This window comes from Rhinopithecus roxellana, chromosome 12, assembly GCF_007565055.1.
Source record: "Rhinopithecus roxellana isolate Shanxi Qingling chromosome 12, ASM756505v1, whole genome shotgun sequence".
NCBI classification, from domain to species: Eukaryota; Metazoa; Chordata; class Mammalia; order Primates; family Cercopithecidae; genus Rhinopithecus; species Rhinopithecus roxellana.
The window spans coordinates 118,987,854-119,001,272 of record NC_044560.1 but is presented as its reverse complement, the minus strand read 5'-3'; the positions used below and the strand labels follow the sequence as shown (position 1 = coordinate 119,001,272).

Below are 13,419 nucleotides of genomic sequence, written 5' to 3'. Positions count from 1 at the left end.
ACATTTGAACATAATCATCTATAGGAAGTTTCTGTGCGCCCATAGCCAGAACTAAGAACCTTTCTGCTAGATACACATAGGTACAAAGGGATAGAAAGGAAAGATCCATCATTCTGCAAACCATGAACAGAAAGCAGTTATATTAATTAGGGGAAAATTACATTTTACTTAAAGTTTGTCATGTTGTTTTCTTTGGGGCTTATGTTTGTATTTCTGTTCAATAAATGTTTTGAAATTTCAGATTCATTTGCCAATGTTCTCTATTTTCTGCAAGATCAATGCACTATGTATTATGGAAGTTATGAACTAAATAATAATTTGAATGTGAACCAACAGAGTAACTGATTTTCAAATGATAAGGACTTATTTGACTACAGTAAAATTATATATATATATATATATATATATATATATATATGTCTATGTATTCAGTTTAACCTGACAACTGAATACTCACATTCAAGTGCACACTGAGTGTTTGCCAGAGTTAGATGTGTGGGATCACAGACAAAACTCATTAAGGTTAAAATTGAAATAACATACACCCCCTTCTCTAATGGCTACAGAGTTAAGTTAGAAATCAGTAATGGGAAAAAATCCATAAATCCTCCAAATCCATGGAAATTAACCGTTTTAAATAAAATTGTGATCAAATAGTAAATTTCAATGGCAATGACAACTATCCTGAGCTGAAGTAAAGTAAAATTCACAAAATTTGTAGGTGCAGTTGAAGCTGAGTGAGAAACTTACACTAATACAAACTTTAATCAAATAGAAAATACCATCATCAGTGATCTTAATTTCCACTTTGTTACTTAAGATCTATTCAGCTGCAAAGTAGATGGAAAGAAACAATGAAGACTATAGCAGCAATCGATAAAACAGGAAATGGCTATATAGGATATGAAATCAACGGTATATTTAAAAAGTTTAAATAATTTAAAATTTATACGTCTGTGTATTCAGTTTAACCCAACAGCCATACACACACATTCAAATGCACATTGAGTATTTGTCAGAGTAGACATATGTGGTCATAGAGAAAACATTTTTTTTTTTTTTTGAGACGGAGTCTCACTCTGTTGCCCGGGCTGGAGTGCAGTGGCCGGATCTCAGCTCACTGCAAGCTCCGCCTCCCGGGTTTACGCCATTCTCCTGTCTCAGCCTCCCGAGTAGCTGGGACTACAGGCGCCGCCACCTCGCCCGGCTAGTTTTTTGTATTTTTAGTAGAGACGGGGTTTCACCGTGTTAGCCAGGATGGTCTCGATCTCCTGACCTCGTGATCCGCCCGTCTCGGCCTGAGAAAACATTAATTTTTAAATTGAAATAACATATACCCTGTTTCTAATGGCAGCAGAGCTAAATAAGAAATCAATAACAGGAAGAAATTCATACATCCTCCACATCCATGAAAATTAAGTAACCACTTACAAATAAAATTGAGATCAAATATGAAATGATGATGGAAATTACGACCATCCTGAGCTAAATGAAAATAAAAGCACAAAATTTGTAGATGCAGGCCGGGCACGGTGGCTCAAGCCTGTAATCCCAGCACTTTGGGAGGCCGAGACGGGCGGATCACGAGGTCAGGAGATCGAGACCATCCTGGCTAACACAGTGAAACCCCGTCTCTACTAAAAAAAAATACAAAAAAACTAGCCGGGCGAGGTGGCAGGTGCCTGTAGTCCCAGCTACTCGGGAGGCTGAGGCAGGAGAATGGCGTGAACCCGGGAGGCGGAGCTTGAAGTGAGCTGAGATCTGGCCACTGCACTCCAGCCCGGGCGACAGAGCGAGACTCCGTCTCAAAACAAAAAAAAAAAAAACAAAACAAACAAACAAAAAAACTCAAATAGGAAGAAAATGCCATAATTAGTGATCTTAACTGCCACTCTAAGTTACTTAAGAGCAATTCAACTGAAAAGTAAATGGAAAGAAACAATATGGACTGTAGTGGCAATCAATATAATAGAAAATGGCCATATATTATATAAAATCAAACGTATACTTTTTTTTTTCTTTCAAATCTTTAGTTATACTGAAAGAGCGAGGAGAAGTTAAAGGAAAATGAAATGAAAAGAGGGAAGTAGAGAGGCAGCCAGGGAGAAAGCCAGAGAGGTAAACAGATAAAGAGAATGATGGGCAGAGAGAAAACAGCGAGAAAAGACACAATGACCTGAAGTATTAGGGATGAAATAAGGACCATCACCTCAGAGTGTGTGGGTTAAAGGATGTGAACAGATGTCAAACAGCTGTACAGGACAGTCCTCAACAACCATAACTTCCAGCTGAAAATGTCAGTAGAGCTAAGCCTGAGAGACCTGACCTGATGCATGATGTATAATTTTCTTTTGCTACTTTCAAGATTCTTTCTTTAATTTTGGCCTTTAATAGTTTAGCCAAGTAATGTCCACATATCATTTTCTTTGCATTTATTCCATTTAGCATTTTTTAGCTCTTAAAAACAGTTGGTTAATTTTTTTTTAAATTGGGACATTTTCAGCCCCGTTTCTTTACTTTTTCTGCCCCCTTTTCTTTCTTGATTCCTTCCTAGACTCCAATTACATGTAAGTTATACTTGATAATACCCACAGAGTACTGTGTTTTTTTGTTTGTTTGTTTGTTTGTTTGTTTTTTGAGTCTCGCTCTGTCGCCCAGGCTGGAGTGCAGTGGCCGGATCTCGGCTCACTGCAAGCTCCGCCTCCCGGGTTTACGCCATTCTCCTGCCTCAGTCTCCCGAGTAGCTGGGACTACAGGCGCCCGCCACCTCGCCCGGCTAGTTTTTTGTATTTTTTTAGTAGAGACGGGGTTTCACTGTGTTAGCCAGGATGGTCTCAATCTCCTGACCTCGTGATCCGCCCGTCTCAGCCTCCCAAAGTGCTGGGATTACAGGCTTGAGCCACCGCACCCGGCCCCACAGACTACTCTTAATTGCAGTCTTTGCAGTTATTTTTTTAAATTGTGGCAAAATACCTATAAGTGACCATCTTAACCGTTTTTGAGTACGCAATTCAATGGCATAAATTACATCCTTACTGCTTTGCAACCAGCACCACCATTCACCTCCAGAAATGTTTTCACCTTGCAAAACTGAAACATACACCCATTAAACAAAAACTCCCTATTTCCCAATTCCCCTATCCTTACAACCACCATCCCACTTTCTATCTATGCATTTGACTCTCACAGACACCTCATGTCAGTGAAATCAAACGTCATTTTGTCTCTTTTACTGGCTTATTTCACTTAGCATAACCTCCTTAAGATGCACCCATTTACAAGTTATATCACAGAAATACAAATAATCATAAGTCATGAATATGAACAATTATATGCAAATAAATTGGGTAATCTAGAGGAAATGGAAAAATATCCAGAGACATACAAACAACCAAGACTGAGTCCTGAAGAAATAAAAAATCCCAGCATATTGGGAGGCTTAAAGTGGGCAGATCACTTGTGGTCAGGAATTCGAGACCAGCCTGGTCAAAATGGTGAAACTGTATCTCTACCAAAAATACAAAAATTAGCTGGGCATGGTGACTGATGCCTGTAATCTCAGCTACTTGGGGGACTGAGGCAGGAGTTAGCAGTGAGCTGAGATCGTGACACTGCACTCCAGTCAGGAAAACAGAGAGAGACTCTCTCTCAAAATATAAGAATAATTCCAATTAAAATAACAATAAGAAAATAGAACATAAGAGTAAATTCAATGAAGAAGGAGAAAGACCTGTACAATAAAAAGTATAAAATACCAATGAAAGAAATTGACAAAAACACAAATAAATAAAAAGATATCTCATGTTCATGGATTAGAATTAATATTGTTAAAATGTCTATACACTCAAAAGGGTCCACAGATTCAACACAATCCCAATCACAATTGTCTTTTTTCACAGAAAACGAGAAAAAAGTCCTAAAATTTGTGTGAAGCCACAAAAGACCCCAAATAGCTAAAACAATCATATGCAAAAAAAACCTCACAGCTGTAGACATCACACTACTTGATTTCAAAATATAAAACTATTGTAATCAAAACAACATGGTACTAGAATAAAAACAGCCATGTCTACCAATGAAACAGGATAGAAAGCTCCCATATAAACCCATGAACATGTGGTAAATTGATTTTTGACAAAGGATCCATAATACAAAATGGGGAAAGTGCAACCCCTTCAATAAATTGTACTCAACGAACTCATCCACATATAGAAGAATAGAATTGTATCTTTACATCAAACTGCATGCAAGAATCAACTCAAAATGGAGTAAAGAGTTAAATGAAAGACCTGAAATGGTAAAGCTATCAGATCAAAACACAGGGGGAAAGATCTAAGAAATTTGCTTGGGCCAACATTTTTTTTGATATAACCCCTAAATCACAGGCAACAAAAGCAAACATAAATTGCACCACATTTAAAAGCTGCTGCACAACAAAGAGACAGTCAACACAATAGGAGAAAATATTTGCAAACCATACATCTGATAAGGTATTAATATCCAGAATACATAAGGCACTCAAGCAAGAAAACAAATAGGTCAATTTAAAAATGGGCTAGGATGGGTATACAGTTTCAATTTTGTAAGATGAAAAGATTTCTGGAGATGAATGGCAGTGATGGTGGCAAAACAATATGGATATAATAAATACCATTGAATTTTACACTTAAAAATGGTTAAGATGGTAAATCATATGTACTTTACCACCATTTGGTAAGAAATAAAAGACTGAATGAAAATGAATAGTATTCTGTGGGAACATATCAAGTGAGATGGTTTGGCTCTGTGTCCCCACCCAAATCTCATGTTGAATTGTATCCTCAGTGTTGGGGGAGGGACCAGGTAGGAGATGATTGCATCATGGGGATGGATTTCTTCCATGCTGTTCCCGTGATCATGAGTGAGTTCTCACAAGATCTGATGATTTAAAGGGGTGTGGCACTTTCCTTTTTCTCTCTTTTTCCTGTCACCATATGAAAAAGTTGTTTGCTTCCCCTTTGCCTTCCTCCATGATTGGTAAGTTTCCCAAGGCCTCCTAGTGATGTTTCCTGTACAACCTGCAGAACTATGAATTAATGAAACCTCTTTTCTTCCTAAATTACCCAGTCTCAGGTAGTTCTTTATAGCAGTGTGAGAATGAACTAATACAGAATATTGGTACCAGGAGTGGGGCATTGCTATTAAGTTATCTGAAAATGTGGAAGCAACTTTGGAACTGGGTAACGGGCAGAGGTTGCAACAGTTTGGAGGACTCAGAAGAAGACAGACAGATGTGAGAAAGTCTGGAACTTCCTAGATACTTGTTAGATAATTTTGACCAAAATGCCGACAATTGAATTGCTCTTAGTGAAGTAACTTAAAGTAGAAATTAAGATGACTGATTATGGTATTTTCTTCCTACTATGAGTTTCTCACTAAGCTTCAACCGCATCTACAAATTTTGTAAATGTGTGCTTTTCATTCAACTCAGGATAGCTGTACTTTCCATTGTAATTTTATATTTGATGATTTTATTTAGAAGTGGTTAATTTCCATGTATGTGGAGAATTTATGGATTTCTTCCTGTTATTGATTTCTAATTTGACTCTGTTGCCATCATAGAAGAGGGTGTATTGTATTTCAATTTTAAAACTAATGGGTTCTCTCTAAGACCCCACATATTTGTGGCAAACACTCAGGGTGCACTTGAAATGAATGTCGGTGTTTAGTTGTTGGGTTAAACTATAATTTTGCTGTATTCATAGGTCCTTATCGTTTGAAATGCAGTTACTGTGTGGTGTCACATTCAAATTATTTAGCTCATAACTTCATAACACATAGTGCATTGATCTTACAGAAAATAGAAAACACTGACAAATGAATCTGAAATTTCAAAATATTTATTGAACAGAAATATAAACATAAGCCCCAAAGAAAACAACATGACAAACTTTAAGTAAAATGTAATTTTCCCCTAATTAATATAACCGCTTTCTGTTCATGGTTTACAGAATGATGAATCGTTCCCTTCTATCCCTTTGTACCTATCTATGTGTATCTGGCAGAAAAGTTCTTAGCTGTGGCTACGGGTGCACTGAAACTTCCTATAAATGATTATGTTCAAATGTTTATTTACTTTCCCCAGAATAAATTGAGGCACTGGCACTGGCTGGATTGATCACAGGATAGATACTCAGGAAGGTCTGATCCTCTTGAGTTCCACCTTTATGAGCAAAAAATGGACGCCATGGCTCGCTAACAGAAATTTTGTTGAATGTGTAGATATGGCACCCATCACTAACATTGTAAAAGGAAATGGACCTCATACCTACATCCAGGAAAATCCCCACTCTGCGCAACTGGGGACCCACCCAGAGAGGAGTCATAGGCACACTGCTGGCGGCAAAAACCCTTCCTTTTCTGCACCCCACAGTCAAGAAGCCGTGTTCTGAAGAAAGCACAATCTTCCCCTGTCGGTTCACAGATTCCTTACAAATGCCCACATCCCATACTTTGCTGGTGCCCAAGTCCACCTCCCAGTAATGGCGGCCGGAAGTGAAGCGAGGGGCGCCCAGGATGCACAGTGCAGTGTCGAACCTCTCAGGTTGCTCCTTCCTATTCTGGCTGAAATCCCCACTTCGGAAGCACCTCAGGTCTTCAGAAATGATGAGATAGTTGTTGGCTGTGTCCACATCCAAGGTCATATCCACTGTGGAAACAAGAACCAGCAGTTCAGCAAAGACACAGTACAGACTCCCTCTGCCCTTTTACCGCAAACACTTGAATGCATTATTCACTTTTACTTTTATTTTACTTTCTTTCCCAAATCAAAATTTCCTGGGGAAACTTGTTTGGCCGCCTGATGAGGTTAAATTTTATCTATAGATTGCATGAATATAATAATTGTAACAAGTCCACCTAATTCATAGTAGAAATTCCTTTCAAATTCAGCATTTTTTTCATTTAGCACATAAGATACATGAAGAAAGACAGTAGCTTGTTCTCCAAAGTATTGTACAAACTTGCAGATTCCATGAAAATCTATACTCGAAGGTGAGAACTGCTGTTGCTTGTGAAGCACAGAAGTTTTAGATGCTCAATATCTGCTAATGCCTGTGTTTAATGAAGAAATGTTTGAAAGTCGTTGTCCCAGTGCCTTTTATGGGTTGTGGCAAGTCATATAGATTCCTTACCTTGAAACTTCCTCATCTTTGGGTTCATTGTTAGAATAGATTTCAGCTTGGGCTCTAGTTCCTTGATGATGGAAACCAGCGCCCTCAGCTTGTACTTGGGTTTGATGTCATTCTTCTGAGAGACCACAGAGCAGAAGCGGCACAGTAAACCTTCCCCATCGGGCTCCTTCTGCAGTGCATTGAGGCACTGGAGGCAGCAGACATATCCGCATTTCAGCTGCACGGGTTCTTCAAGATCTTTTAAACAGACAGGACATCTAATGATTTGTTTGAAGTGTTCAGCCATGGCAAATGTCTATAGAAACAAAAAACGAGCATGGTATTAGAATTTCCATGAGCTGAATGAACAGCTGATAGTGCTTGGGATCTTTCATCTTTACATGCATAGAGTTATCATTGCACGATACTTACAATCACTACTGCTGGTGACGAAGACACAACATGAATACAAATGTAAATGACTCGAGGCCCTGAACTTCTAATATCTGTAATACTCATTGGAATCAAGGGCATGATTCACTGAAAGACTTTGAGTTGAAATAGTAAAGGGGTCTACACCTGAGCTGTTTGATATGGTAGCCACCAGTCACAAATGGCTATTGAGACCTGAAATGGGGCATATCCAAATGGAGATGTGCTGTGAGCAAAATACACTCTTATTTTTAAAGACGTAATGGGGAAAAGAGAATGTAAACTATCTGCTTGAGAACGTTTAAAGTTGCTCACATGTTAAATGATTATATTTTGAGTTAAAATTCATTAGGCTTATTTCTTTATATTTTATGTGACTACCAGAAAATAAGTTTACAATTACGTATATGGGTTATCTTATGATTCTATTGGACAGTGCTGGAGTACATTTGAAGACCTTCTGCTTCCCCAACTGTGCAAACTGGATGTGGTGAAAAAAGCCTGATAGCAACACCAAAAGGACAAGACACAAAATACAAATTAGTTGTACCAGGTATAACTGAATCTTCTGCAGAGCAAAAAAACAGAAAAAGCAAAAACAGAACTAAAAAAAAAGCAGCCATATATATGACAGTGCATTAATATCCAAAAAAATATAAGGAATTTTTTCAAGGCAATAGCAAAAAGAAATGAAACCCAAATAACCCAATTTTCGATGGGCAAAAACCTGAATAGACATTTCTCTGAAAAACACACAAATGACCAGCAAGTACTGAAGAACAAGCTCAACTTCACTCACCATCAGAGAAATTCAAACTCAAACTGAGCCAGGAATACTGTGTGGTCACAAGAGAATCGAGAACGTACCAAGTGACAATTTCACATAAGAGCAAAAGAGTGGCTGTTAAAATTAGCCACTTGTCATTAAAATTGCAAGGACAAGGAGGGCCCTGGGCTGATAAGGTGCTAAAAACACAGAAGGGAAACCATTACCACACTAATTACCATGGTCATTACCACACTAAATCACACACTCCCCAGTGTCATGGCTGACCCCAGCATGCATGCCCATATTTAGTATAAAAACGGGTGCCTCCCCAATTCTACAAAATATGTTTTTTTCCTAGAAAACCTAATGATTAGTTCACCTCCTAATTAGAAGGTAACAAACCTGCACGTTGTGCACATGTACCCTAGAACTTAAAGTACAATAAAAAAAAAAAAAAGAAAGAAAGAAAATCCAAACTCCTTTGCATGCCACCAGCTCTCAGAATCAAACCCACACTTCTTCTCTCCTAAGCATGTATTTTTGCTCTGGAATAGAAGCTTCTTGCCTTTCACTTCATTCTGGCTCATCCCTGAATTCATTCTCCTGACAGCATCAAGAACCTGGAAACTGGCTGGGACTGGGGTCTCTCTGGCATCCAGGGACCCTCCTGAGCCCTCCAGCAACAAAACCGTGATGAGATACTACCTCCCCTTGCTAGGATGGCTATGATCAAAAAGACAAAACGTAAGTGTTGGTAAGGAAGTGGAGAAAGGGGAACCCTTGTACACTGTTGGTGGGAGAGAAAATTGGTACAACCACTACAGAAAATAGTAGGGAGGTTTCTGAAAACATTAAGAATAGAACTATGTTCCAGCAACCCTACTTCTGTGTTTATACATGAAAGAAATGAGGTCAGCATGTCAAAGAGATATCTGCACTCTTAGGTTCTCTGCAGCATTATTCACAATAGCCATGGAAATAACCCCAGAGTCTGTGGGAGAAAAATGGATAAGGAAATGGTGATATATACAATGAATTATTCCACCATAAAAAAGAAGGAAATCCTAGCATTTGCACCAATGCAGATGAAGGCTGAGGGCATTATGGGAAGTGAAATAAGTGAGGCTGAGGGATGTAAATACTGTATGATCTCAGTTATGTGGAATCTGAGTTGACTGATCTCATAGAATCAGAAAATAACAGAAAAATGGTTGCCAGGGGTTGTGGGAAAGGGAGAATAGGAAAACAATACCAAACCCATAGGAAAACCTGACATTGAATAACCCAACCACCGAACCTCTGTTCATCATTTCAGAAAGTCTACCAAATTCTGATGAAATTCAAGAAAATGGAGATTGTCATTTCTCTAGCCTTGGTATTGAAAATCTAAGATTTACCTGGCCGGGCACCGTGGCTCACGCCTGTAATCCCAGCACTTTGGAAGGTTGAGGAGGGCAGATCACTTGAGGTCAGGAGTTCAAGACCAGCCTGACCAACATGGAGAAACCCTGTCTCTACTAAAAATACAAAATTAGCCGGGCGTGGTGGCGCATGCCTGTAATCCCAGCTACTCGGGAGGCTGAGGCAGGAGAATTGCTTGAACCCGGGAGGCAGAGGTTGCGGTGAGCCGAGATCACACCATTGCACTCCAGCCTGGGCAACGAGAGCGAAACTCCATCTCAAAAAAAAAAAGAAGAAGAAGAAAATCTAAGACTTACATAACGGCTACCAGGGCAGAGGTCCCATTATCCCCCAAAAATACAGTATGTCTATCATGGAGTTGGCCTCAGACAACACTGGTGGAATCAAGAAATTATTGCATTCCCCGTAGACTGTCATACACCCTTTGTAAAAATGAATTCCATAAGCTTGAACTCACCTCTCCTTCCGGAGTTTCTCCCCTGGCCTCTAGCTGCTTCTGTGGACAACTCAGATCTGGAGTGACAGCTGGCTGCCAGCAGCTTTTATAGGAGAAGGCATCTCTACCACCTTAGCCACACCCTTCCCTCCTTTTTAATGCAATCAGATTTTGATTTAATTCTGGCATCATTATGATTGTTACTATTGGATAGGTTTTTACCATAAAGGAAGACGATTGTGTTTTCAGAGTGTTATTTTTTAATTAACAAGGACAAAACATTGCCATATAATAATTTTTAGATAAGATCTTGAATATTATGGCTATTGATAAATTTGGAAATTAATTAAAATTAACATTTTAAATATTGGGGTAACATTTAAAATTCCTCTAAAATGAATGGTGCTAGTTTCAAATAGTTTTTTATTGTAAATGTAACACGTTTTCACATTTCAATAAAAGAGATGAGTTAAACCTACTCAGAAGTTGTTCCTAACAGGACACTCCACAGACCACACTCAATTCTCAAAAACATTTTCTCTATAATGTAAAGATTCTAATTAACAAGCTTAGAAAAGAAATCCCAAAACTGTTTCCAGACAATCACCCAGTGAAAGTCCTGTTTTTCTTTTTTAGTTATACCATCTAAAATTAAAGGTAAAAGATATTGTTATAATCTTACTATTTCCCTTACATTACAACATAGATAAAATGAGATTTATTTCTTTTTTTTAAATCTTCAAAAATGGGTTCCTCATGTATTAAATATATTATAGGTGATCAGAGTTCATGGATACGAATGTAAAATTGGGAGACTGGAGGTAGGGTGGAAAAGGATTTGATTACATTAATGGGATTAAATTAATGGTCTTTAATTTAATCATCTCCATAGTAATCATTCTGTGGTGCTAGATTCTCTTCTTTCACATTCAAAGCCAAGGCAGTTCTCAATTCCTTTTGTGTCATGAAAGCAAATTGAGAAACGCAAAACTCTAAGTTGTGATCCATATATTATTTCAAATCCTTGCACGTTGCATTTCTTCATTGATTGGGATCTATAATATAATCTGCCACATGTATGTCCATGTATATACACATACCATATCTACACATACACATGCAGAGAGAAAATTCTTATCTCTTCTTGCATAATTCTAATTTGTTTATTTTCTTATATAAATCCTTTTAAAATACACTCACATTTATGGAAGTAGTTATTCTCCAACACATAATTTTACTGACCCATGCTCATGGAGCACTGATCCCTAACATTTTAAAAATTTTATCTGCTTTGAGTAAATCATCAACAAAATTTGTATTCTCTTTGGGAATACCAGGTGGCCTCAGCTGTGGAAACCACCAAGCCCAGTGGGTTGATTTGCCTCTAGAATGTTCTCCCAAAATATCTTTCAGCCTGGAATTGCATTCATGCTCATGTCTTGGGAGAGGAATTCTTCCATTCAGAATTAGAGAATAGCGTATTAGGATTGCCAGCACACTCGTGGAGTTGGTTTGGGTGTTGGATACTTTCCGCATCTTTTCCAATTGCATCTTTTCACAGAAAGTAGCTCCGCTGGCTTCTATGAAGACAGTGGTAACGTTTTCCTTACCTACTCTCATGTACAGTTCAGAACTTTAAGGGTCTTCCGTGTTTGAATAAACCTGCCCTTCAACATCCCAGTCAGCGAGGGCTGTATTCTCCATGCCCTGTCCCTGCAGGCGTGTCACAGACCCTGACGTAAATGGTTGGCATCGGTGAGTTCTGATCCCCAGGCCCTGTTCTCTGCCACAAGCAGACTTCTTTTTTCTTTTTTCTTTTTTTCTTTTTTTAATTATACTTTAAATTCTGGGTTACATGTGCAGAACGTGCAGGTTTGTTACATAGGTATACACGCACCCTGGTGTTTTGCTGCACCCATCAACCCATCACCTACATTAGGTATTTCTCCCTAATGCTATCCCTCCCCTAACCGCCCTGCCACCCCACCCCGAAAGCTCCCGGTGTGTGATGTTCCCCTCCCTGCGTCCATGTGTTCTCATTGTTCAGCTCCCACTTATGAGTGAGAATATGCGGTGTTTGGTTTTCCGATCTTGTGATCGTTTGCTGAGAATGATGGTTTCCAGCTTCATCCATGTCCCTGCAAAAAACATGAACTCATCCTTTTTTATGGCTGCATAGTATTCCATGGTGTATATGTGCCACATTTTCTTCTTTAACAATGAAGAGAAGCTCAGAGTTTCTGACAACCCAGGGCTTGGCTCAGTTTCTAAAGGAAACTGTCTTCCTTTCTCTCATTGTCAGTGTTGGTACAGCAAAGGGATTTGTGGTGAACCTGGACACTGTGGTCTGACCCTGAGCCACTGCCCAGCACGTGGCCCCACTGTCAGTCCAACCGGGGCATGGATGAGGTGGCTCAGAACCAGGCAGGACATGTTATTCCTCAATCGTGGCTCTGAATTCTTTTGTTCACAATTCCTTAGGTTCTGTGTATTGCCCAGAATATAAGGAAGCACTCACCTGGGTCGTCTTCTCACCAAGTTCTGTGAGGAGAAGCGTCAGCCGGGATAAGCTGGGACCACAGAGAAGAAAAAACAGAATTTTTGCAAAATAGTTTCATTAAGTCCAAACAAAACAAAACAAAAACAGAAAACTACAGTCCACAAGTATAACAAAAAAAACCTGTGAAATTTGAGAATCTGATCTCCTGCATTTGCCACACAAAATTTCCAATTGTCAACAAAAAATTATGAGGCACACAAAGAAAACAGAATGTATCAAGATGAAATAAATGTCTACGAGAAGTCAAGCCATTGGGCTTACTTTCCACAGACTAAATTACTTGTCTAAGTAGACCCAGAAGAACTAAAGAAAACAACGGGCAAAGAACTGAAGTAAATTAGAAGAACAACACCTCACAAAATAGAAAATATCAACAACCAATAGAAAATTTTTAAATGAACTAATTAGAAATTGAGGGCCATAAAGTAAAATAACTGAAATGAAAAATTCACTAGAGAGGTTCAACAAAAGTTTTGCAACTTTTTTTTGTTTTTGTTTTTACAAATGTTATTAAAATCTAATTCAAGGCTAGGCACGGTAGATCTTGCCTGTAATCCCAGCATTTTGGGAGACTAAGGCGGGCGAATCACTTGAGGTCAGGAGTTTGACACCAACCTGGCCAACATGGAGAAACCCCGTCTCTACTAAA

At 38.8% G+C, this 13,419-nt stretch overlaps 1 protein-coding gene across 1 annotated transcript; it reads right to left on the bottom strand.

Annotated features, from left to right (window-relative positions):
* Positions 1-5,868: 5,868 nt before the first annotated feature.
* RFPL4A (ret finger protein like 4A) lies at positions 5,869-10,283 on the bottom strand. Its single transcript, XM_010387078.2, has 3 exons — positions 10,232-10,283; positions 7,173-7,467; positions 5,869-6,688 (listed from the first exon to the last, which is right to left on the bottom strand). The coding sequence occupies exons 2-3, from the start codon at positions 7,456-7,458 to the stop codon at positions 6,108-6,110; spliced, it is 867 nt and encodes a 288-aa protein (XP_010385380.1). The 5' UTR covers positions 7,459-7,467; positions 10,232-10,283; the 3' UTR covers positions 5,869-6,107.
* Positions 10,284-13,419: the final 3,136 nt, after the last annotated feature.